Here is a 26,615-nt window from a genome sequence, read left to right on the forward strand (position 1 = left end):
GATAATGTAATTGGTAGTGCAGAAGCATGTTCACCAAATTTGTGTCCTTATCAGCAGTCGTAGCTTGCGTTTCGTGCTTACCGCCACTGCTAGCAATTAAACTAATGAGCCAGCATCGCACACGCATTGCCAACTGCCAAGACCAAAGCTGCAACGTGTAAGAATTGTGGTTATTATTCGGAACTCAACACTCCCTCGAACCGATGGCTATGAAAAAGCGCTACGTCAAACGCCTTGTGCGGAAAATTGTCTTTGGATTGCTAAGCGTTGCATTCATCTCACTAGTGACCACCATGATTGTAGAGAAGCGACTGGGTAAGGGTAGTGGCGGAGAGGATGAAAGCAATTTGGACCCCAATGGGGATCCCATAACGCTGGAATACAAAGCGGTAAATAACATACCACCTACCCGTCGAGCTCCAAGGCCACCGTTTCAAGATCGCAGTCTAGCACGGGAGTCTGCCCCCGTGTCCCAAAATCTGCAGCAGTCGAAGCCGGCAGGCAGCTCGCCTGCTTGGCTGCCAAAAGCGCAAGGTCCACTTAAGGATTGGCATGATTATGCCGCCATGGAGGCAGACAAAGCTCGCATTGGTCTGGGGGAGCATGGTCTGCCGGCTCAAAACGAACCGACGGAAAAAGAGCTGGAAAGACAGATATTTTTAAAGGATGGCTTCAACGGCATGCTCTCCGATAGAATTTCAGTCAATCGCTCTGTGCCCGACGTGCGACGCGAAGAGTAAGTTTAGTGGTTTTGCCACTGCACTGCCTTTTTCAAATCCTATTTCGCAGATGCAAGACCCGACAGTATCTGGCTAAGCTACCCAACGTCAGCGTCATCTTCATTTTCTACAACGAGCACTTCAATACCCTTCTGCGCTCCGTCTATAGCATCTTCAATCGCACACCACCTGAGCTTCTCAAGCAAATTGTTCTGGTAAATGATGGCAGCGATCGTGAAATGTTAAAGGAGCAATTGGATGATTATGTGGCATCCCATTGGTCTCACCTGGTGGATGTGGTGCATAATCCTGAGCGTCGTGGTCTGATTGGTGCTCGCCTGGCTGGTGCTAAGATCGCTATAGGAGATGTTATGGTATTTTTCGATTCTCACATCGAAGTCAACTACAATTGGGTAAGATCTACATAATTTCCAATCTTAATTATTTCCTGCCAAGTGTCCTCTTACAGCTGCCGCCCCTGCTGGAGCCCATAGCCATTAATAGCAAAATCTCCACCTGCCCGATTGTGGATATTATTGATAACGAGAACTTTGCGTATAATGGCGGCTACCAGGAGGGTTCACGTGGCGGCTTCGACTGGCGATTCTTTTACAAACAACTGCCAGTGCTGCCTGAGGATAGCGTTGACAAATCACAGCCGTATCGCAGCCCCGTCATGATGGGCGGACTCTTTGCTATTGATCGTCAGTTCTTCTGGGATCTGGGTGGCTACGATGATGAGCTGGACATTTGGGGTGGCGAGCAGTACGAGTTGAGCTTCAAGATCTGGATGTGTGGTGGCATGTTGCTGGATGTTCCCTGTTCGCGTGTGGCGCACGTCTTTCGCGGCATTATGGAGAAACGACCAAACCCACGAAATTACAATTTTGTCGCTCGAGTAAGTAGACAAAGAATATAATTTTTAAAGCGATATCTCAATTCAAGAATACAATTATTTTATTGTAATGATAGCAATAATCATTTAAAAAAAAATTAGGAGCATTGCAACATATCCTTTTATGAATTAAATCCAATTCTAAATTGAAAAATTCATTGTATCAATCATTTGTCGATTATTTTAAAACTATGGCATATTTTTTTATACACCCTATTTACAGAACCACAAACGTGTTGCTGAGGTATGGATGGACGAGTACAAGAAGTATGTCTACGAACGCGATCCAAACACTTATGATAACATCGATGCTGGCGACGTTACCAAACAGCGTGCCGTGCGCGAACGTTTGCAATGCAAGTCCTTTGACTGGTACATGACCAATGTGGCGTTTGATTTCCTCAAGAAATTTCCACCAGTGGAGCCACCCAGCTATGCTTCGGGTGCTATAAAGCATCTGGCTAGTGGCTACTGCATAGATACGATGAACCATGGCTCCAATAATGCCGTTGGACTCTATCCCTGTGCCGAAAATCTTACGCATCCGCAGCATAATCAGCATTGGGTGCTGTCCAGTGACCGTGAGCTGCGCCAGCTCGATCGTAGCGACTGTCTCGATGTTCAGGATTCACATGCGAATGCCACTGTTTGGATTTGGCATTGCCACAATCAGGGCGGCAATCAATTCTGGTACTACGATCGCGCCCATCAATGGATCGTGCACGGCCAGAACACACATCGTTGTCTGGAGGGCATCGTCGAAGATGGTAAAGCCCATGTCTACACGAATGAATGTGATGCGAGCAACGACCGCATGCTCTGGACTTTTGGCATTATAAACAATGAAATGCTCGATAAGTTTTATGAAGGTCTCTAGGCAATAGCTTTCAACACTTTCACATAAACGCCAAAAACTTTGATCATATCACATACAGACACTATAAGCGATAAAGCTGCCAATACCACAACAGCAACAACAACAATACCATACCATACAAGGTAGGTAGGGTAGCTCGTAGAACTCACGCGCACTGCTGAAAAGCCTGGAGTGGTTCGGGTTCGCTGCTCGTACCGAAGGTTTCAAGTTTGCAAAATAAATTTCCATGACATCTTACTTCTCTGCCGCCTTTCCATTTCAGTTCTTTAATTTATTATTATCGATTGAGTGATCAGTAAATACCGAAAGTGTAAGAAGCTGCGATGCGCTCCTAACAACGCCTCATACGAATATCCCTCAATTCATGAACAATCCAAATCTTTAATGCATATATACTCGTAGTATTTATGTAAACAATCTTTTAATTCTATGCCATGTCTCGGTTCTAGCTTATCAGCTGAGTGCTGTTGAACTTGATCGGCAAAGGGGCTGCGTACTATATAGATGAAGTGCCGATCTACGAGTGTGTCGGACTCGTAATGCGCGCGACTCAATCCAGCAGGAATGACTTCTGACTGATACATGCTCGTAGATAGCTTGAGGCTGATGTAATAGGGCATGAAATTGCGCCGCCACGTCCAGGCAGACGATTACGTGGTAGACCGATTGGGACATTTAACAATTCTGGGTACTGAACTACAAGGTTATAAGGCACCAAGCGGTCTACGCTTTCCAAAATCTGTGGCTGACTTGAAGCTACCATTTTTCCATCTGATTACCGCGAATATATATATATATTTTTTTTTTTTTTTTTTTTTTTTATTCCTGTTTTACTCCACTTGGGAGCTTAGGGCTTCTACAAGTACTTTCCATCGAACTCTATTTCTGGCCGTCTGTCTAGCTGTGTCCCATGTGATGTTGTTATGGGATAATTCCTGAAGGGTGGTCCGTCGCCAGGTTATCTTAGGTCTGCCGACCCGTCTGCTTCCTTGGGGGTTCCGGTCTAGCGCCATCCTTACAATGCTGTGTGGGTCCTTTCGCAGTGCGTGGCCAATCCACATCCATTTCTTCCTTTCTTCCTTATCTGGAGGTGGATTGGAGATTCACCAGTCATGCTCCACAGGTCTGCGTTTGATATTCTGTTCGGCCAGAATACCCCGCATATAATTCTGAGGCATTTATTTATAAATGCCTGCAGCTGTTGGATCATTCTTTGTGTGGTCAGCCACGTCTCGCTCCCATACAGTAAAGTGGATTTCACGCAGGCATTGAAGATTCGGAGTTTGGTTTTTCTGCTTAACTGTCCGCTTCTCCATATGCGATACAGTCTTCCGAATGCTGATCGGGCTTTGGTAAGACGGCTCGACACATCTTCATTTACGCCACCATTTTTGGAGATAATGGTGCCGAGGTATGGGAAGTTATCAACAAACTCGATTGGGTTCCCACATATGTTGACATTTCCTTGGCAGGCGTGATTGAAGCGCATCGCTTTTGTTTTTGCCGTGTTTATTTCCAGCCCGACTCGACTGGGTAACTCCACGAGGTCATCAGTTTTGGATTGGATATCACAGAGCCTGTGAGAGATCAGACAGATGTCGTCCGCATAGTCCAAGTCTTCAAGATGTCTGTTGAAGCTCCACGTGATGCCACGCTTGGACTTGCATATTTCCCTCATGAGTTCGTCTACCACGATGTTGAAGAGCAGTGGCGATAGAGGGCAGCCTTGCTTGACTCCTGTGTTTGTCTGGAAAGGTGCACTTGTTTCTCCATTGTGCAAGACCGCCAGGTTGGCATCATCATACATCGCCTTAATTATGGCGATAATTTTGGTCGGTACTCCTCTCCTTGCAAGTGCGCCCCATATTGCCGCTCTTTCCACTGAATCGAATGCCTTCTTGAAATCGATGAACAGGAGGTACAGTGGGGCCCGCCATTCCACAGCTTGTTCGGTAATTATGCGTAGTGTGTCTGCCTGGTCTACGCAACTCCTGTGTGGTCTGAATCCTGCCTGTTCATCACGTATTGATGGCTCAATTTTTTCCTGAAGACGCTCGTTCAGTAGTGTGGCTAGAACTTTATAGCTCGTATTCAACAGCGTGATTCCTCTCCAGAATATATCACACATAATTAAGTATAGTGATAGCCTTACATGACCTTAAACGCAGCTTTAGGCCTTAAACCAGTCAAGACTCGCACAATGACACAAACAACTGATAAGTTTAAACAGGTTTAGTACGTTTGGTCAAATATCTATTTAAATTAATGGGTTATGGGTGCTAATTTGCTGCAATTTTTCCACTCAACTGTGATTTTTTGAAGTTGTGCATAAAACGATGACCCAAAAAAGTACAAGTATTTTAATTGAAAAGTTAAAAAATATAAATTAATTAAACATAAACACAGTAACAGAAACCTTTTCTTCAAAAATTAACTAATCTTTTATCTTAAAATATATTATTTAAAAAAGTCTTTAAACTACGACATGCTAGATAGTAGATACATAGATGACTCCACAAAATTATTTCCATTGTGAACTTACAAATGAAAAACTATTTTATAAACAAGTATGTTTATATATTACCTGTTGAACAAGTCTGAATATCGACTGCAATAAATAGGAGCATACTTTTAGGATATACTTTTCGGTTGTGCACTCCGGGTAGTTATAATTACATTAAAAACCTTTGTTCTTGAAATATTATAAACGTATGTATGAATTTTCTTCATCAGCATGACGAGACAAATCAAGCTTTGGAGTCTGCTGATCCTACATCTCTGCCTAGGCAATACGAATTTACAGAATTTCTTCAATACACTTTGCAGAAAAACTATTAGCATAACCATTATATTCCACTATTATCACTGTCGGGGTTAACTGAATGTAACATTACATCTTTTCGTAACATTCTTTGCGGTAAAAAGTCTTTTCAGTTATATGTAAAAATTAAATTAATGAAAAAAAGGAAATAATGAATATAGAATAAATGATAAATAAAATATCACTCTTTTTTAATTATTTTCAAAATGTAAAAACATCTTTCCGTTTGCATTTAATATAAAATAAACAAAACAGACTTTCGGCTATTCGCCAAGCATTGGCTCGTATGTGGGTCAACGACGTCGGCACGAGTTTAAAAATGTTGTTGTTGTTGTTGATATTGTTGCTATTTTGCTATGTTTATGCAAAGACGAATTTGCGCAGCATTTCGGCATTTCATTCACAACAAACTATTTTAGAAAAGCAATCGTTAAATACAAAATTAGTAGACGACGCCGAATACTGAGTATTTAAATTCGTCTATGATGATGAGCAAACGAACTGTGCAATTTCATCAGCATTTTATTTTTTACTCCCTGCCGAATGTTATAACAGTTGCCTACCTGATGCGTCCCCAATCTCAAGCAATTTTCCTAAGACGCATTTTCACCGGCCATTGCAACGCAATAGACGAAGCCGCTAAGGCGCAGGTACAAATAAAATTCAGAGGGTTGCTTGCTTTAATTGAGAAGATAGTAGTGAGACGTCTGAGAGAGTCAGTGTGTGAGAGAGTGATTGTGTGAGAGCGGGTGAGCAAAAGGGAGAGGAAGTTTAAAGGGCGAGAGCGCATGAGCGGGTAAAGCATGTTTAACACGCACGTAGGGCGTAGATTTATGTTTTGTTATGTTCTCGGGCGGGCTACGTGACATCAAGCATGCTAACCTTTAGGCTATAGCCGTTGTAAGTCCCGTGCTCCAAATTAATGCGCCTTTCGGGGTCAGATACATCCATACCTACATATAGTACATATGTACTTGTATGTATGTGTAGCGAACGCACTTTGTCACTTTTATCAGTTTTATGAATAACTGCACTTGTCTTCCCATTTCACACTCTCTCTAATCTCTAACGAAGGCTATCGCACTGGCAAGTCAATAGCCCGCTTGACTTATTGTGAATTTGTATTTGTTGTTGTTATATTTTATACAGAATTTTGTTTATATACCTTAATCATAAATTAGAGCACGTGGCCGTTGTCGTTGACCTTGCGCAATATTCTTAGCCTGTCCTCAAAGATGTGTACAAAAATGCTCAATATATATAGAATTTCTATATATGTAAGTACTATGTAGTTCAAAATCGTGGGTGTTTCGTGTGCGGGATATTTGTATGTACGTGTATATGTGTGACACACATAAAACGCTGTCCTCGCTCACACGTGGATGGTGCTTAGATACTCGTGGGGTGGTGGTGAATAGATTGGGTTAATATCCAAGGGGACCAAACTGATCTGCGCAGCGGAATTGATCAAAATCTATTCGATTCAATTAATCACAGTGGAAATTGCAAATACTGACTTTTTTATACATTTCTATACAAAGTTTTCGTTATGAAAAACACAAAATATAAATTCAACGAATTTAAAAGTTTATTGGTAACAAAACAATAATAAACATTAAAATGTTTAATTAATACAAATATTTTATTTAATACAAGCTTTAAAATTAACCACTGATACTTAAAGCGAATCAAGTTAATAATTTAAATATTATGTGTGTATGTGTATAAGTATTATGTAACATATTTACAATTAATTAATCAAACTAAACAAAATTGTATTTATAGGGGGAAACTTAATTATAATTAGGGACTAATTAAATGAAGAGCAAAAGAGAGAAAGGAAACGCGTTTGAACAATTATTTCAATGATTATATATTTATTTATATAAGCAAATTTGCTATAATTGCTTATAAAATATTTCGATATATAAATTAAAATCTTATCCGAGAGCACCAAATTCTATATGGCTTTGAGCAGTCCAAATCATAAAAGTAGTTGTAAACTTTAGAATATTTGCATCTCAATTGATGTATACTGTAGGAAAAACTTACATGGCGCCCTCTTTCATCGTCTGTTTTGTAATGCCAAAAGCGTGTGTCGTATTATTCAGATACAGATACGTCAGCGGTGTTTATTGTTGTGGTTCTTACATTTTGTTTTGGCACTCATTACGCCCCCGCCCGTTTGTTTCGATATTCGTACGTACATATGCTTTTTATTTGCCTACGTCAGCAGCATGTTAGCGACGATCGATCTAGCCGGCAACGTGCCATTATGCAAAATACTAGCGATTTTCGCAATAAAAAAAAAAAAACTAACACCCAGCCACACAGCAAACACGCGCTTGACTATGAACCGCTCGCTCATCCAACGGTGCTCCGGTTATGATGATGAAACCATATAAATTCTAAGAAATGCGCCACCGACAAACATCGACTCCTTTAGTCATCATTTCGGGTCTATTCTCTAGCAGACGATCTTATCACAAAATACATTTTCCATATCTACTATACACTACACCTTGACTAACCAGAACACGATTGTGAATTCTATTACAGCGAATTGTTTATACAATAGGTGCTGCGTATCTTTGTTTACCAATAAATTTCAAGCAACAACACATTATCGAGTAAAACAAAACCAAAAACAAAAAACAACTTAAAATGTTGTCAACAACTGGCCACACATAAAAATTAGTAGAATTATTGCTTGGCTTACCCCAGTCTCGATTGCAATAGCCGGAGAAATCGTAAAAACAACTAGAAGAATGCTTAAGTCGCTCAATCCCGACATTTGTACACTCTGTACCGGATCCCTTTATACGCTATAGCAGCTACATACATGATATTGTACTGCCATTTCGATATAACTTCAGAGAAAATCGTAATTTACCAGCAAAAATGGGTTTTTGCAACTAAGAACTATTTTGGAAGAGCTTGTCTCTGTGTTGATTTAAGTAAAAATTGGGAATATGCTGAGGCATAATAAACAGCTTGGAAATACTATATACAACTTAGTATACTCAGAGTAATTTTTGCACCGTTTTTTTCTAGGGCAGCCATGAACATACATGTACAAAATAATAATGTAAAATATGGATTATGATATACTCAGTCCACGTATTGATTAGACATATCTGCAAGCCTAGTTTTTTGTCCCTAGTTATTACAGTTCATACCTTCAACAACACCAGAACTTTTAAACAGGGTATAAAAAAGTTCAGCTACTAGGGTGTGCCCACAGCTTCTAAACAACAATAACAAATTATGGAATGAGTGAAGAAAATGCCGGCTGAGCATTTGTCATGCACATATGTATAAGAAAGTCGAATGCAAACTACGCAGATATTCCGTTCCATGGAACGGCAATAACAAGAAAACAAGAAAACAAAAAATAATATCAGCAGACCCAGCCAGACCAGACCAACAACAATAGCAAATCAACCAACCTTGCCAGAGAGCGTGAGAATAGAGCAGAGAGCGCTTGCGCATTAAGAATTTTAAACAAACAGCAAACAAAAAAGAACACAATGAAAGAAGCAGCAGAGCGAGCTAGCGAGCGAGTATAAATACCGCCACCCATGCCACTGAGCGGCACACTCGCCACTCGGCCAGCAAACGGAAGACGTAGCTAGCATTATAGCAAGTGATAAGGTGTAACCAGCCAAGCGAATTACTCACTACCAGAACTGCCAAAGGCAACAACGCAATTTTCGCAAGAAGCATCGTGCGATACCATCAAGTGTTACAAAGTAACGGAAAAGTTTTAAAAACAAGTTAACAAGAAGCACAACAACTACTACTACAAGATGTCTGCATCACCAACCGCTCGTCAGGCTATCACGCATGCCATGCCCATGATGAAGACCAAGAAGATTTTCATCACAGATCCCATACAAATGCCGGAGGTGTACTCTTCAACACCCGGAGGCACGCTGTACTCCACAACACCTGGCGGTAAGCAACAAAAAAGATGAACAAACAAGTTGTAGGCCAGGGGTCAGATAGCTGCTCATATAGGGTTTTCAAAAATTTCAATTATCATAAATTATACAACATAACAAGGCATAGAATCAGCATCATATATATCAAGAGTGTAACAATGTTCTCTACAAACTTACTGGAAACAAAATTCATACTCACTCTTCTTCTTCTTATTCGAAACGTTTGGAACTATCTCATAGCTAGTTGTGCATGGTGACGGCTTTAGAATACATCTCAGGAGTGCTAGATTGCTAGCATGCACCGCATTCGAACTTCAAAGCTCACGTGTACTTTATATTCAAAAAACCATCTTATCAACAACCATATGTATGCTAGATAGTTGCACCTGGTAATTGGAAAAAGATTGCTCAACATTTGTGTATATACTTGTATGTACATATGGTACGAAGTTCAAGAAACTGTCTCACCACTGTCTGCACTTTGCTGATGAAATTTTTATGCCGCTGTGAATCAGTCAAATCTTTTGATAAGACTCATTGTATACAGACTTATTATGTATGAATGAATATAGGTGTAGGTAGTATGACTCAGGTGATGGGGCCTTATCATCAGAACTGGCATTGATGGCATTGACATAAATAATAACATATGTGTCTTTTGTTTCTTTCCTTCCTTCATTGCAGGCACGAAGTTAATCTATGAGCGCTCCTTCATGAAGAACTTGCGCGGCTCACCGCTAAGCCAGACACCACCAAATAACATCCCCAGCTGTCTGTTGCGCGGCACCCCACGCACACCCTTCCGCAAGTGTGTGCCACCGCCGACAGATCTGGTGAAGAAAACCAAATCGCTTAAGATTGAGGATCAGGAGCAGTTCCAGCTGGAGCTGTAAGCTCCAACTACTAGGAGTGGGGTTCTACGGCTTTGGGCTTTTCAGCAAATTCCATGCCACAACTGCCAGCCCAATAAGCACCCAAAGCCCCATGGTCGTATCCCCCAAAATCCCAAAACTAAATAGCTTAAAACGCATGCCATCATCAACTTAGTTGTATTAACTTGATCTTATATCTTATATGTATATCACACACAATGCACCAACTCACCCTGCCCAACAACTCCAACAACAACTACTCACTCATATCACTCATATAGCTCGTAAGTTCCTTTGAGTTCTTCCCAGAGTTGGGCGTTTGTTTGGTCATATTGACTGAATTTTGAATTTTTGTTTTTTTGTATTCTATACATTGTATTCTATATTTTAAGCGATTGCAATACTAAAAAATAATAATGTTAGTAAATATCGAAAGAAAAAAAGAAACAACAACAAAACAAAATACAAAATATTTAAACACAACTACTTTCTTCGCTTATCATTTCACCTTGAACGATTCGTCATTCATGCATAATGGCCCTGGGTCTGTCGCCTTGTCTTTGACTATTATCGTGCACTCGAGATTGTTTCCACTTCGCCTTGAGGTAGTTTGCCAAATGTTGGGGAATTTTTCGGAAGTTTATTGAACTACAATGCGCCAGTTGCTGGCAGCAATGAAACAAGGTGAAAGGAGTGAAAGGGATGGACAAACCGGCCGGCGTTTTGGCCTGAACGAAAACAGTTCTAACCGTAAACAATAACTAAAGGCGTGTGTAGCCAAACGACCTTAACAGCGCGCGTGGCTTCCCTACACCAAGCCATAACCTACATACATACATATGTAAACACATAGATGCATATACATACATATTTTGTGTATATAGCATGTGTGTGTGTGTGTGCATGTATGTATGTACATAAGTATAACAAGAAAGGAATGCTAAAGTCGAGCAGGCTCAACTCTTAAATACCCTGTACCACCCCACAAAAAAGTAATTAAATTAATTAATTAATTTAATTAAATTAATTAACTAAATTAATTTAATTAATTAACTAAATATTAATTAATTAAATATAAAATATTCCATGCATGCATACATACATTTACATTTATATCAGAATCGTGCCTTATGCGTGTTTGTGTACTTGTACATATGTATGTATGTGTGCATTGGGCCTGGTTATATGGCTATAACTTTCTTTCCGATCATTCTATCATAATGAAACTTGGTATACGGATATATAATTACTAATCTAATGTAACTACCAAATTTTAGTTCAAAATTCCAAGAATTACGGGAGTTATAGAAAATCGGTAATAGGGGGGGAGTGGGGGGGTGGATCAGAAAAAATGAACAAACTCGTCCTTTCTCGGTCTCAGGAGAATCTGTATACCAAGTTTGGTTATTCTAGCTCTTATACTTTCGGAGATCCTTGCGTTCATACAGACAGACAGACAGACAGACAGACGGACAGACGGACAGACGGACAGACGGACAGACGGACATGGCTATATCGACTCGGCTTGTCATGCTGATCAAGAATATATATACTTTGTGGGGTCTACGAAGCCTCCTTCTGTCTGTTCCATGTGCACTCGCACAAAACTAATATACCCTTGTACCCTTTGGGTACAGGGTATAAAAACCGGCATTCGAACAAACAGACAGAGACGATGGCGACGAGACCGCACAATAAATAGAATTAAGTAACTGCGTAGTTTCTGCGACCCGCCGCCTGTCAGCATCAGCGGCAACATGTGCCGGTATGCCCAACCCCCACGACGACGCCAAACCAGCGTCCAACACTGGCTATGCAAATGTGTGTGTGTGTGTGTGTGTGTGTAAGACGTGTCACATCTACACGCGCTCGCTCACACACATGCACAACCCCCACAAGCTAAAAGGCAGCCAAATGGCGGCGCAGCTTTATCGCATTAAATGAGAATATTGCGCATGAATAATTAAGGCAAACAAAATTTATTCTTAGCGGCGCCTCATCGCCTCCACAAACTATACACCCGATGATATAAGTAATTGGCAAGTGTCAACTATTTATGACTGCACTCTAAATACTAAGCAATTAAACTACTTCGATAATGTTTAAAAATATGACATAAATGGACAAGCTCAAGAGACTTGCTTAAAAAGACAACATCCTCAATCTAAATTTTTCACATCTTAGTTTACTTTAATCACTTATACAATAATTCTCAATTTCTAAATAGCAAGGCTTAAGCCCACTCCCAAAGCAAACATTGGGTATAGGCTCAGGGTAACATGAAACAACAAATTCTAGACTCAACTGAAAGCATCTTTCATACCTTATTTTACTTAAACCATTTATCAATTTATTCTAAAATTCTAAGTCAATCGTCTATGTTTTCAAACTTTCATTTATTAAGCCACAAAACTGCAATAATATAAAGAACGAATTTGAGCAATATAGCTCAATCAAGCTCAACGGATATAGTATTATGTGGAATTGTCTTGACATGGATTCAATATTATAAATTCATTGGAATTGTAGCTACAGTTTAACTTACAATATAAAGCAACTATTTCTGCAGTACTTCTGACTATATAAATTAGTTAATAGTAATTTATCGCTAAAGAAAAATAATGGCCAATATACTTACTAAAAAATATGAATTGTAACTACTAATATAAAATAAGATATTCATTGGTTCTCTAAAAAGTGTAATTTTTGTATACTACCTTTAGAACTAATTAATCCATTAACATTTATTTTCAAGCCGACAATCCTATGGTTTTTGAAAAGCTTAAAATAATAATAACTTTCTTATGCAGTATTTGACTTTCAATGCCAAAAGCAATAAAAAAACTATAGTGAAAATCAGGATTGTAGGGTTCTGTAAATAGTATATAAAAATACATAAACATCGGTATCTATACGAATCAGTTGAGATCAATTCAAATTTGCTGTGGTGGAAGTGAAGGTCTCTAATTTCTTTATATTTTTTACAAGCTTATAAATTCTCTTTCTTTATAAGTTGAATACATTTTTGTAAAATTATAATGTCATTTTATTAAAACTGTTAAAACGCATTAAAATAAAAAAAACAAGTATGGAACTACAATATGAGTTATATAAGTTGAATGCTAATTGGACGAAATTATTAATAACCTTCTACACCTTTACCTTTATAATATATTTACTATTTTGCTGAAGCTGTCTATTTTTGATTATCACCACCCACCCAAAATACCAACTATTCTCATTTTGTGGTAAATGTAGTTAATGATTTACATAGCTACTAAATTAAGAGTTGTCTAAAAGTGTGAAGCAAAGTTTCGGTTTATATTTCAAATGTAAACTAAATGATTGGCAAGCAGTGCACGCATAACTCCAAGCAGTGACATGAGCAAGCAGTACTTTTTGAGCTGTACGGTCGTTTTAGCCAGTTTTTATTACATATTAATGCATTGCCATTTTCAGGAGCTACATTTTAAGCTAATGCCATCATCGCACTAGCAAATTGCAACTAAATTGAATTATCAAAATACTTATTTTAGGCACTGTTGAGTTGTTTGCCTAAGCATTAGCAAGCTCCCCAGCTGTGCGCGCGCTCTTATGTTGTTGGTTTTTGTTAATGCACTTACATATACATAAATGGTGTATATATGTATGTGTGTGTGTATGTAGTGGTTTTGGGAAAAGCTTTTACCAGCCCTATGAATTGTGCTTTTTAAGCACGCAGGCCGCAGCATACTTTTGAGCGCCACAAGCTTATGACGTCAGCTTGAAGATCTGGATACCATCGCCCACGCTTCCAAGTTAAAACTAATACCATGCTTTAAGCCTGCTAAGAGGCACATTGCTTAAATCGTTCCAACAAGTTCCAACCAGTTCTCAGGCTCATCCTGCTCCAATTTCAGGCAACAAAACAAAGAGAAAAAAGAGCACAGTAGCTATAAAATTCCAAACTAAATAAAAAGTTGGCCAACTGTCGGTGGTGGTGTCGGTCCGTCTTCATAATGTGGCCATTGTGCATGCCCACAGTTGCTGATCAGCACATCATATGCATGTATTTTGTTATTGTGCAGTCCCTCCACATTCGCGCTGCACTTTTGGGGCGCGTGATATGAGACCTTTTGGTTTCGCGGCCTCAGCAAAAGGCGACGATTCATTGAAAGCCGAAACCCACACACAGCTAACCCATGCCCATGCCCATACCCATACCCATCGACGATTGTAAATATGTACACACGGTTGGCACTTTTGTTTATATGTAAGATGTTTCATGCTTTTTATTGTTGTTTCTCTTGTTATTTACGAACATTTTTGCTGTTGATGTAGACACAAATACATTCAAATATACACGACTCACTACTACAAAAAATTGTATTTGTGATTTTTTTCTTCAATTTTTTTTTTTTTTTGTTTTCCTTGTTTCTTATTTTGTTTGTTTAACCGCCTGTTATCACTTAAAGTCTACAACATTTAGCATAGTTAGCCATGCTTTTAGCAATGTATGCACAATCTACACACATATATATGTATAATGCATATATACTATATATATATATTCATATAAAAAAATACAACAAATTTGCAATTCGTTTCTTCGTTTTTCTCACTTATTTTGGCTGCGCGCCTGCGCCCAAAATGCAGCTTCAATTAAATGACACATACACACAAGCATGTGTATGCGTGCATATGTGTGTGTGTAAGTATGTATGTATGTGTATATTTAACACTTAAGTATGGCAAAAATAATTTGGCATAATCAGGCAAACTTAGAAACTAATTAAAACTTTTGTCTCATTTAAAAAAAATTATAAATGTTTTGCTTTTTAAGTATCGGAAAATTGTTGTTAAATTATCATTTCAATGGCAAATTATAAATTTGTAATAATTTGTTAATGCAACAGTTACGTTTCAAATTAAAAGTTATCCCATTCCATTTGGTCTGGTGGTTGGGTAGCGACCCTTTATATTAAGCAAGCAGCTAGCTTTTTGAAACCGACCGCTTGCTTACTAAGCTCCAAGTTTTAAGTAAGGTTCGAAAGTCTGTCTGATTAATCCAATTGTTACATATTTATATATAAGTTTGTATGATCATTATATATATATTTGACAATACAAGTTTATGCCTATTTGTTTATTTGTTGTTTGAAACGCATCCTAATAACTAATGTTTAAAACTTATAAATACTACAACGTACGAGATCCGCCGAAATCTCATAGAATTAGCAAAAAAAGAACAAACACAAAATCATATAGATTTAAATAAATTAGAGTTCTCTCTGTGTGTATGAGTGTTGTGTTGTGTGTGTGTGTGTGTGTGTGTATGTGTACATATATATACACTTTTTTATCAAATATTTTTCGTTGCCTGCCTTTTTTTGTTGTGGCACTAAAAATAAACCCAACATGCTATTGTTTGTATACAAGAAATATTAAGAGCGTAGTAAGAGTGATTTTTTTCCACAGTTGGATTTTGTGTTACAATTAATAAAATTATAAACTATTTTGCACATTGCAGCAGTTTCGAATGAACAACTTTTTTTTTTGTCTTTTTAAACCGATTTTTTCTGCGCTCGAGTACAAATTATTGCCTTTTGTTTCTTTACATTTCCGTTTGCGCTTTAAAGGTTTTTGCTTTGCTTTTTTGTAATTATTTTTTGTATAAATAACAAAAGGTAAAAAGATGGTTACAGGTTACGGTTTCGATTGCACTTTGTTTTGTTTTTTCAATTTGAGTTGTTGAGTGTGTCTGTGTGTGTGTGTGTGTTTGTATATAATATATGTATATGTATGTAAGTTTTTCTTGTAGTGTAAGTATTTGTAGCTGTCTATAAATTAAGTTCATAAAATTATTTAAATGTTTATAGTACTAAGTTATATGCATTACAAAAAATTATTATTTAGCAACAATCAACTGATCACATTGAGTGCAAACATATGCCAATTACTTAAGGACTACCACATCAAAATTATTATCAATAACAACGAATATTTATACGTAACTGTTCTGTGTGTGGGTGTGTATATATATGTGTGTCGCAGACACACTAAAAACAAACCAAAACTATATATATTTACATGAACATGAAAATTGCTACGTTTATTTATATGTATATCCATGACTATTGAATCCGTAATGGTAAAGAGGTATAAATTGATTGGACAGATCGCCCATGCATATAAGACTGCAAAAATCCGACTCAAATCCGGCCCACATTAGGGCACAATACGACTTTAAGTCAAACAAACGAAAAATCTCGGGGTTTCTCTTAACATGTGTAACTGAAAATTAACGAGACTTTAGAGTCCGAAAGATACACGGTATTTCCGTGAATGAACATGGAAAACTCTACTATTGCAATTATGTATTTAAAATGTTCCAAAATGTTTGACTCTCCACGTGAAGAGAGAAGCAAACGCTGCATATATAATATAGTATATGTATTTGCCTTTTTGGGATAGGCAATACAATAAAAAATCTGTAATAGCAAGTGCACCTTTTTGCATTCAATAGTCATGTCTTGCCCGAAACCTGAGAAATCATGAGTTCTTGATTATATTGGAAAGCTTTAGATCTCAGTCAAACCATCCATAAGTTATGGAGAAACACTGGAGTTCTCAAAACACATCATTTTGAAGGCAAGGCAATAAACGAAGCAAGTTCCATTATATCTTCTTTCTGTAGTTTCTTTTGTTTGTATTGGCGAATTTTCGATAACGCACAGCGTGCGATTATTCACCAATATATTAATATATACGTATATTTATATATATATAAATGTATATATATATATAGAGTAGAGGGAGTAAGTTTCGATGAGAGCCAGTCAGTCAGTCTTAGAGCTGATGAATTTGGAAGCTGCTGAAGCCTCTTAGCTAACTGCTAACCGCAAATATTTCTCGTTTTTTCTTTTTATCACGCGAAATGCATTACTTTATATATTATATAAAAACATTATACCAATTAGAAAATTTGTTGTTGCTGTTGAGTTGCGCGTGCAAACGCATTAGCTTTTCAATTCTTTTTTTTTTTTCAATAATTTCTGCATATATATATAAATATATATGTATTTATATATATGACTGTATATACGATAAACAACATCAACATGATCACTGAATTACTTGTTACTGCTTCTTCTTCTGGTTCTTCTGATTTTTCTGATTTTCTGCTACTGTTACTGTTTTCCTTACTGCTACACATGTAGAGTTATCAAAACGGCAGTTTTGAACTGCCGACTGCAATCACACACAAATATTTATAATATAGTTAAGACATATATGTATATATATGTATATGTATCGGTAGCGTGGGAGTTTCTATGAGAGATAGAGAGAGAGATATACGTAGCTAGCCTGAGGGTTTTAGGTTAGTTTTAGTTAGTGGTGGTTTGCTGTAGAGATATATCTTTTTGTTTGCAATAACCGCTTTTTACTGCGAGGGGCTGAAATTGGAGGGTGAAGTAGAAGCCGGTGGCGTCGTTTCTGCTTCGCTGCTGCCCACAACTGTCGAATTATCATAGTGGCCATGGCCCAGATCGCGGCCCCGTTGCGTCGGAATGGGCGCACTACTTGGAGGCATAGGGGACGGCATTATGTCGTCCATGGCTAACTGTTCCTGATCCAATTGGCGCTGCTCCTCCTCCAACTCATCAGCCAGCTCCTCCATATAATGCTGTTTGTTTTGCTGCCAATACAGCACAGGAATGCGCAGCGTTGTCTTCAATGTGTCGTTGTGCTCCTCAAGCGTACTAAACGCATAGTGCTCAACAAGCTTCTTCAGCGTTGGATAGATGTTGTAGGGCGCAGCAAACCCAAATCCGCTATCGGTCTTATTGATAATGCAATGCTGAACCTTACCCTTGCAAGCAATTGATAGTGCATAGTTGCCGGCAGCGCGCATCCGTATAAGGAACGTGCCCGTGGGTGCTCCAAAGAGCACCTCCTCGGCATCGTTGCGATTGTAATCGCTGAGGAGCCAAAGCGATTCATTGCTATGAGGCTGATTAGATATCTTCTCATAATGCTGCCTCCAATTGTCATAGCCATGCTCGAGTAAATGCAATCGATCTTCTTCACTAAGACCAAAACTTTTCAGGCGTCTGTGGATGAGGAGACACAAAAAAACACGACAAATGAAAATATATTCACAAATATATATCGTAATAAGTGCAATTCAGCATTAGGGAGTACAAAACTGGCAGTAGCTTAACTTTTGGTAATATCTAGTATCACATTATAAAGGATAATCACTAAATTAACTTATTCTAAGGATTTATAAACAACTATAACGCTGGAATCGTTTTTATCATTTGACGTGCCCTGTTCTCTTAAAAAACTTCAAAAAATATCATTTATTATACCCTGTACCCGTAGGATAACAAGAAAGGAATGCTAAAGTCGAGCAGGCTCAACTCTTAAATACCCTGTACCACCCCACAAAAAAGTAATTAAATTAATTAATTAATTTAATTAAATTAATTAACTAAATTAATTTAATTAATTAACTAAATATTAACTAATTAAATATAAAATATTCCATGCATGCATACATACATTTACATTTACATCAGAATCGTGCCTTATGCGTGTTTGTGTACTTGTACATATGTATGTATGTGTGCATTGGGCCTGGTTATATGGCTATAACTTTCCGATCATTCTATCATAATGCAACTTGGTATATGGATATATAATTACTAACCAAATGTGACTACCAAATTTTATTTCAAAATTCTAAGAATTACGGGAGTTATAGAAAATCGTTAATAGGGGGGGAGTGGGGGGGTGGATCAGAAAAAATTAACAAACTCGTCCTTTCTCGGTCTCAGGAGAATCTGTATACCAAGTTTGGTTATTCTAGCTCTTATACTTTCGGAGATCCTTGCGTTCATACAGACAGACAGACGGACAGACAGACGGACAGACAGACGGACAGACGGACATGGCTATATCGACTCGGCTTGTCATGCTGATCAAGAATATATATACTTTGTGGGGTCTACCAAGCCTCCTTCTGTGTGTTCCATGTGCACTCGCACAAAACTAATATACCCTTGTACCCTTTGGGTACAGGGTATAAAAAGGGTATATTAGGTTTGTGCAAAGTATGTAGCAGGCAGAAGGAAGCATGTCCGACCCCATAAAGTATACTTATTCTAGATCAGCTTGCCGAGAGAAATCGAGCTAGACATGTCCGTCCGTCTGGATAAACGCAAGGATTTCAGAAACTATAAAAGCTAGAATAACCAAAGTTGGTATCCAGATTCTCCTAGGTCCGAGAAAAGACGAGTTTTTTTTTTTGGAATTCGTTTTGACAATTTTAATTGCATGGATGAATAGTAGCCGAACTATTGCATACAAAGTTAAGCTGTTTTGTGATATCGGCAGAAAAATAACGATTTAACAGTTCAGTTAAGCTTAAAACTCGATACTCTTTTTTCGAAACTCTTCAATTGAAGAAACAAGTTTATAGTGAAAATTGGTTGTCCCATTGCAAAGTCCCCTATTGCTCTCGCGACTCAAGAACGTTGGGATGACTTCAAGGTGATTGTGATGACGTGAATACCGTTGTTCAAATTTAATCAAAACCATCAGTTAAGTTAATAAAAATTGAATACAATATCTTCAAATCGTCTTGCTTTCTTACAACTGATAACCTAAAACTGATCTCATCGGTCAACACATTGGACAGATTATTTATTAACATGCCAATTGCCTAAAACATTGAAACGAAATGCTTCTTGGGCACGCAATACGTCGTATTGAATCGGAAGATGATTATTTTCAATAAAAATAAACCTTTTTTGACAGAATGTCACTTTAGTGTTTTATTTTAAATAGTCCTTTGTACGGTATCGTACAAGCAATTTCTTAATCGATCCTAGTTGAAATTAATCAAAAAGAAGTCATCTATTCACTGTTCATCCATTCACTGTTTGTCTTAATAAAACGAGTCCAGAAAGGAATTATGGCAAATGTTTTAAGCTTGAAAAAAAGGAATATTATATCCACACTTCATCAGCAGCGCAACAAACGCAATGAAGATATGAAAAACGCATTCAATTATTCAATTTGCAACGACGATTTTAAAAACTTAATACACAAAAAAAAAATAGTAAGAGGAGAAACAAGGCAGGATTTGATCAAGACTCTGTTTTAATATCATATTACAACTTTTATAGTAATGATAAATACACAAATGCGTAGTATTATAGAAAGCGGAATAAATAAGGAAAAATAAAAATATAAATAAAAATGTGAATTTTTTTCAGAGTAAGCTCATGCGACAGTTCTTTTAGTTAACATTAAGCAATTAAGGAACAAAACTTTCCTGCCACACAGCAGCGTTACACCTTTCAGTATGGTATTTAACCCATTCTTATTGTCCCTAACTTAAGTTTGAAAACTTGTTTGATCAGTTAAGATGAACTATTAAATCATTGCCCATTGCATGTTTCATATAAATTCCACAATTACACATTTAAATGTTCTTAGCAGGCATTCAATAAACATCATTACACATATACTATACTCCTGGATTTTGATAATACCATGAAGAGTATTTCATCATTTCACAATATTAATTTCATCACTCGGACTTTGTAACAAAGACCATTTTCCTTACTAGATACATATGTACTCGTATGTGTATACAGTTTCACATGTGAAATACATACTCATCAATGGATCTACAGGAGTCTTCCTTGATCATTCGTTTTTGACCGTTCATAGCTTTCTCTTAGCCTTTGTACGAGTACGTATTTCTTGATTTCGTAATACACTACTTGTGCTCTTGCCCACGTCTTTCCAGTACTGAAATTTCTAGACGAATGTGCATCAAAACCATGTCGCGCAACTCAAGTTTTGTGCAACTGGTGGTAAGATTAGTGAGTCATTAGGGGTGTGCATGTGCATGAGCCCAAGTGCTTTATTGGGGATGGCTGAATATTCTATAGATATCAACAAACACGAAAAATAGGCTGCCAAAAAAACGAATCACAATTTATATGGACAGACAGCCAGCTCCGGTTTTTTATAGCCTGTAACCAAAGGTTGTTGTTGCTGCTTTGGTTCAACTTTGTGCTGCATATGTACATAAACGCATATAAACACGCATAGGCACGTGATGTAAATGTATGCTGTTAAAACTGTACATAAACATGTCTTCTAATTTAATTAAATTAATTAATTCCGTTTTTTTTAATAATTTAATTTTTTTTAATTTTCCTTTTTTGTGGAGAGTACAGGGTATTTTACTGTCGGACTTGCTCGACTGTAGCGTTCTCTCTTGTTTAAAATAAAATATTGAGCAATGGATTTGCATTTCGAGTTGAGAGCGGAACTGTGATTTATTTCAAACAAACCAGGCTCTGATGGAAAATCAACAAAATTCACGAAGTCGACACCATTTCGTTAAAAACGAGATTTAATTTAATTTTAATCTGTCAAAATCAGAACAGCTTTTGGGAATTAGAATTTCTCACCTACAAATGGGCATTAATTGCAACTAATTAAAGTTCTATCTTTAAATTTAACTAAAAAAAAACATTCCTTTGTAATATGTAAACAGTATGTATGTAAAGACTATGCAAACTTTAAATGTGCAACTTACAAATTTTGAGTCTTTACTCAATTTGTTAATTGGAAACATCAAACACTAACATTTGAGATATTATCTCGAATTCGACAGGCCTGTACCTAGGCCGCTGATAACAAAGACTGCATATAACATAAATATTTTATGTATAATTAAATTGATCGAAAAAAAAAACATTTTAATTAAGGTGTCGACTAATTTATTACAATTTGAATTTAACGTGACAAAAAGTACTCACGCGCACACCTCTAAGAATAAATATTGCATATTCGTATTGTTCGGTAGAAAGTAGAAATAGGGATATTTGTTTTAATTATGGAAATTATTTGACAGTACATTGTGTGTGCTAGATATGGACATACTCTAAAAACGATCGAATTATTTATAAATTCCAATTATTTGCTCAAAATTTTGAGTATATTCTGAATATACATATATATGTATATATATTGAAAAGTATGTTTTTCGTGCCATGTTCGTGTGTGCTCGTGTATGTTTTCGATTCAACACAGCCACTCACGAAATTGGAATCTGTAACACCATCATGCGTGCCAACGCAGTGCCCTACGACCGAAAACAGGGCCCATGCCCACCTTTAGTAGGAAGCAATGGGAATCAACGTGGCAATGCAGCAATGCGATGTAGACATGATATCATCCATTTATGTATTCGAACAAGAACAAAATCAAGACATGCCAGTTAGCTTATACATATACGAGTATACTATATATATATAGTATAGAAGTACGTGTAGATACAAACATACATACGTATGTATATAGTACAAAAATCTTTCAATGCTCGATTGCTAGTTCGATTGTGCTCTGCTTACTCTTTCTTTATCACTACAAGGCCACGCAACGCAAATTTTGCGACCCCTGCTATATGCGAGCATTATCAGCGAGCATTGCGAGCGTTCTAAACATAGCGAAAGTTTGGAGCATATATGTACATACAAACATACGTATATATGTACATACATGTACGAGCATGTATTTATCTCTGAGAGGGCAACCTAGGGCTCGAAGCTACAGAGTGACGCGTTTTGGCAAACGTGCTGCCTGATAAGGACGACTTAAGAAGAATTTGAGCTACAACTACAACAATTACACCCACACGCTTATCAAACAGATACATGTACCTACATACATACGATATATGTATGTACATATACATATATGCGACTATATCCATATATCTATGTGTATGTTTGTATGTATACGTGAATTCTGCGAGATGTGCGCTAATCTTTAATTAAAATAGAAAATTTCAACAGCAACAACAGAAAAGGTGCGGGCATTAAAAGTTGAAAGAAAGGAAACAAATTAAGCCGAATGACAAACATACATATAATGAATGACTGCCTGATAAAGATATCGTCTTATCTCATAGAACAGCGAGACCACCAGTCTGCTTACCAGCCGGTTCTTTTGTAGGCAAACGTCAAGAGTTTTGCAAATTTCACGGCATTTTCAGTCGAATCGGACAATAGACATATGTATATGTACATATACAGACTTGATGCAGGTGGTTGACTGCATTCATGGTTGCTATTGGAAAACAAAAATAGTCCTATCTAAATGTTTCGAAGAGATTAAAATTAAAACGCCAATATCTACCAACAAAATATAAGCCCATAGAAGCTTTACTCAGAAACATTAACATTTGCTCATTTTGTGTCATGATTATATTATTTGTTTAGATTGAACTTCCCTTGTTATATCCAATTTTTTAATTCGATTCAATGTTTCGACTTATAATAATAATTCCCAAATTTTCACACGTTATTCCTACTATGTACTAGCCTGAAGGAAAATGAAATGAAATTTAACGCTAGAATAAGTTCTAGTAGTGAAATTGGGTACTCTATCGTTTTATCTAATTTCTAGTTAGAAACACCCACATTCAAGGTCAAGCGCCCGACGTTATGCATTTTTGTTGTTGTTTTGAGGTTGAGAATGCAATCAAAATTTTGAGCGCCCGCACGTAGGCCAGCGTGGCTAATTGCAGGGCACAACCAGACAGACCGCGCCATAGTTACTAACAGGTACATCGAGACAAATGACGTGCACTTTATATTATTGTTGTTGTTATTAATTTTTAGCGGAGCGACAGCTCAGACAAGTCTGCAACTGTTGGGCAAAATTATAATTTCTTGGAAAAACATTCAGTTTAATACAAATTATATCAACATATGAATATTGATGTAGGGAAATGAATATGACATCCCCATTAAATTTTGGGGTAACAATAACATTTTCCGTTCCAGAATAGAAGCATAAAAATGTTTTGGATATAACAACCTTACGGTTTTTAAATACAAGTAAATACTAAAAAGAAAGGGTAGTTACAAAAAGAATAGAAATCTATCGGATATAACTACCTTACGGCTTTTAAAGGAAGAGCATTAAGGAAATGTAATTACATGCCTATACATATCTTTATTTAGAATTTATAATAATAAATATTGATGCACCTGCCTAGTTTTGTAGTTCTTGCGTGATTTGGAAAAGAAGTTCCAACCTGTATCGAAATCGGGTTGTTAATATTTGATACCGCGATTTTTAACTATAAAACTCACTATTGAAAAGCTGGAATGTAGAAGTCTTGTTTGCTTTTAAGAAATGTGTTTCAGCTTAAACTAAGAATGGAATGCTAGGGTCAAGCGTGCCCAACTCTTTGTGTCTACATAATAGCAGGGAAGCATCATCTCGGACTGATGAGAATCTGGGTAACAAGTTTTGATATTCTCTTATACTTTCTTATTATTTTTGTGATCGTTGCGTTCATAGAAACAGATAGATGGGTATCGCTATATCGACACGTTGTATCACACTGATCAATTAATATATATACATTGTGTAAATTCGCACTACTTAGCCTTTGAGTACAGGGTTTTAAAATAGTAGCAATCGTGTTTGAATTCCTCATCCTATTGTGCAAGCATGTAAAACGAGCCAGAACTTTAAGCATTAAAATTCCCTTGCTCGTTGGTCTGTTGGTTGGTTGACGAAACAACAACCCAACAAAAGCAACACGCAGCTAAAATGCAATTGAAGTTCGCCTCAGCCATTAACGAAGACGACATATCAGTCCGGCAGTAGTGCATGAAACGACCGAGTGACTGACTGGTCACCTCCCCCCCTACGACTGCATATTCGTTTCTTTTCTCAAATTTGTCTTTCGGTCTTTTTGCGCTGACTCGACGATAATCAATTGTTATCGCGCCACTCCATTATAAGTATAGCAAATGACGTCACTACTAATAATTGCAACAAACAAAATAATGAACTTACTCAACATATTTATCCTTGTTCCATTGTAGCGTTTGAAGTTCGGGCTTTGCCGTATTGATCTCGCGCTCAAGCGTCTGCTCCTCCTGTTTTTTGCTCTCGATATAATTATTTAAACGGTCAATTTTATGGTGTATTTCATTGAGATTTTCATGCAATCTTTTCAAACTTTCTTGTAGATGTTCCTGCTCCTGTTGTCTTGTGATATTGTTGCATGTTGTATTCCCGGTGCCGCCAATAGCAGCGGTGCCAACTGAGCCTGCAGCTGTGCCAGTGCCTTCTGTGGCATTGGATTGCGGTTTCAGAAACGTTTCAACTAGCATTATTTGATTGCGAAACAATTTCTCAGCATGCCCAAAAACATTCTGCTCCAATTTTTTCTCCTGCAACTCTTCGCGTATGGCATTGAACGAGGTCTTCTTTTGGTCCATCTTTTCCTCCTGCTTTTGCAGCAAGCTATGCACCTGAATGAATTCATTGCAGATCCTTTTTAAGTCGCCATGTTGCTGGAAATCCTCAACGGGTCGTGCAATAGGATTGGTTAGCGTAATATCCAACGACCTATTGTACATAACTAGCGAGTTGGCACTGTAGTAATCGACCATCTCCACAACGGAATTGAACAGATATTTAGCGACAAAGCCATACTTTCCATCCATATTACAGATCTTGATCAACTTCTCGTTGCCATCCTTCATTAAGGTGAGCGTGTATTCGCCCTGCTTGGTAAGTGCATCACGTACCAAAAAACTGCCATCAGGCTTACCGCATAAAACGTTTTTAGCCTCTTCACGTGTTATCCGGCCCCAATACCATAGAGCAGACCGCAACTCATCCTCATTTGGATCAGGAACGAGCGATGCGGGCGCCTGTGGCCGCATTGTCGAATAATGCAGCGGTGATGAAATCACTGTAACGCAAAGAGAGAATTTGAGAAAGAGAAGACATTATCATCATCACCTAATCATCGTCATCATCGCGCAGTTAAAGTCGTTAGTTGTTGCTGTTTAATTTGTGTGTGTTTGCCGCAAGCTTTGCAGCTTTCGCTGCTTGGTTAACAGCGGCATGCTGTTGCCAAGTGCCCCCAAAAACGCATTTACGACAGATATATGTATGTACATATGTACATATAAACGAATGTATATTCGATACAACAAAAAAGCAATGCTAAAAAATTAATATCAATAGCAGCTCATACTCACTTTTTGTGCTGGCTTTAATAATCCGCCTGCGTTTGCACCCGATAGAAACAATTCTCTCTATCACTTTTCGCTCGATACAATACACAATTTGCTGTTTAATTTTACGCTTACAGTGCCACTACTAGTACCCGGACATCATTCTACTCTCGATTTCGCGAGACTGAGACACACACACACACACACACATACACTACAGAGAGAAGACACACACTCGGGCACACGCTTCTCAAAAAAGGTAGGTTGTGGACTACGCGTGGACATATAAACGTGCCAAAAACGTGTAAATTTTATTGGCTTTTGTGGCAAATTTATTCCAATATGTATTAACGGGTGCTTTCGTTGCAGCTGTTAAGTTAATTTGGCGTTTCAACGCATTTTAACACGGCAATAATCTCATCACAA

At 37.7% G+C, this 26,615-nt stretch overlaps 3 protein-coding genes across 3 annotated transcripts; 2 read left to right on the forward strand and 1 right to left on the reverse strand.

Moving 5' to 3' along the window:
* Positions 1-161: 161 nt before the first annotated feature.
* LOC115631474 (N-acetylgalactosaminyltransferase 4) lies at positions 162-2,728 on the forward strand. The gene is made up of 4 exons (XM_030528228.1): positions 162-736; positions 790-1,132; positions 1,189-1,617; positions 1,838-2,728. The coding sequence occupies exons 1-4, from the start codon at positions 204-206 to the stop codon at positions 2,489-2,491; spliced, it is 1,959 nt and encodes a 652-aa protein (XP_030384088.1). The 5' UTR covers positions 162-203; the 3' UTR covers positions 2,492-2,728.
* A 6,194-nt stretch (positions 2,729-8,922) lies between these two features.
* Positions 8,923-10,614, forward strand: LOC115631363 (eukaryotic translation initiation factor 4E-binding protein 3). Its single transcript, XM_030528082.1, has 2 exons — positions 8,923-9,269; positions 9,941-10,614. The coding sequence occupies exons 1-2, from the start codon at positions 9,122-9,124 to the stop codon at positions 10,147-10,149; spliced, it is 357 nt and encodes a 118-aa protein (XP_030383942.1). The 5' UTR covers positions 8,923-9,121; the 3' UTR covers positions 10,150-10,614.
* Positions 10,615-14,408: 3,794 nt separating this feature from the next.
* Positions 14,409-26,600, reverse strand: LOC115631449 (phosphatidylinositol 3-kinase regulatory subunit gamma). The gene is made up of 3 exons (XM_030528194.1): positions 26,214-26,600; positions 25,015-25,921; positions 14,409-18,221 (listed from the first exon to the last, which is right to left on the reverse strand). Coding segments are annotated over exons 1-3 (1,578 nt in total). The 5' UTR covers positions 26,215-26,600; the 3' UTR covers positions 14,409-17,551.
* Positions 26,601-26,615: the final 15 nt, after the last annotated feature.

The sequence above is a fragment of the Scaptodrosophila lebanonensis genome, unplaced genomic scaffold (assembly GCF_003285725.1).
Source record: "Scaptodrosophila lebanonensis strain 11010-0011.00,11010-0021.00 unplaced genomic scaffold, SlebRS2 tig00001412-arrow-pilon, whole genome shotgun sequence".
In the NCBI taxonomy this organism is placed as follows: domain Eukaryota; kingdom Metazoa; phylum Arthropoda; class Insecta; order Diptera; family Drosophilidae; genus Scaptodrosophila; species Scaptodrosophila lebanonensis.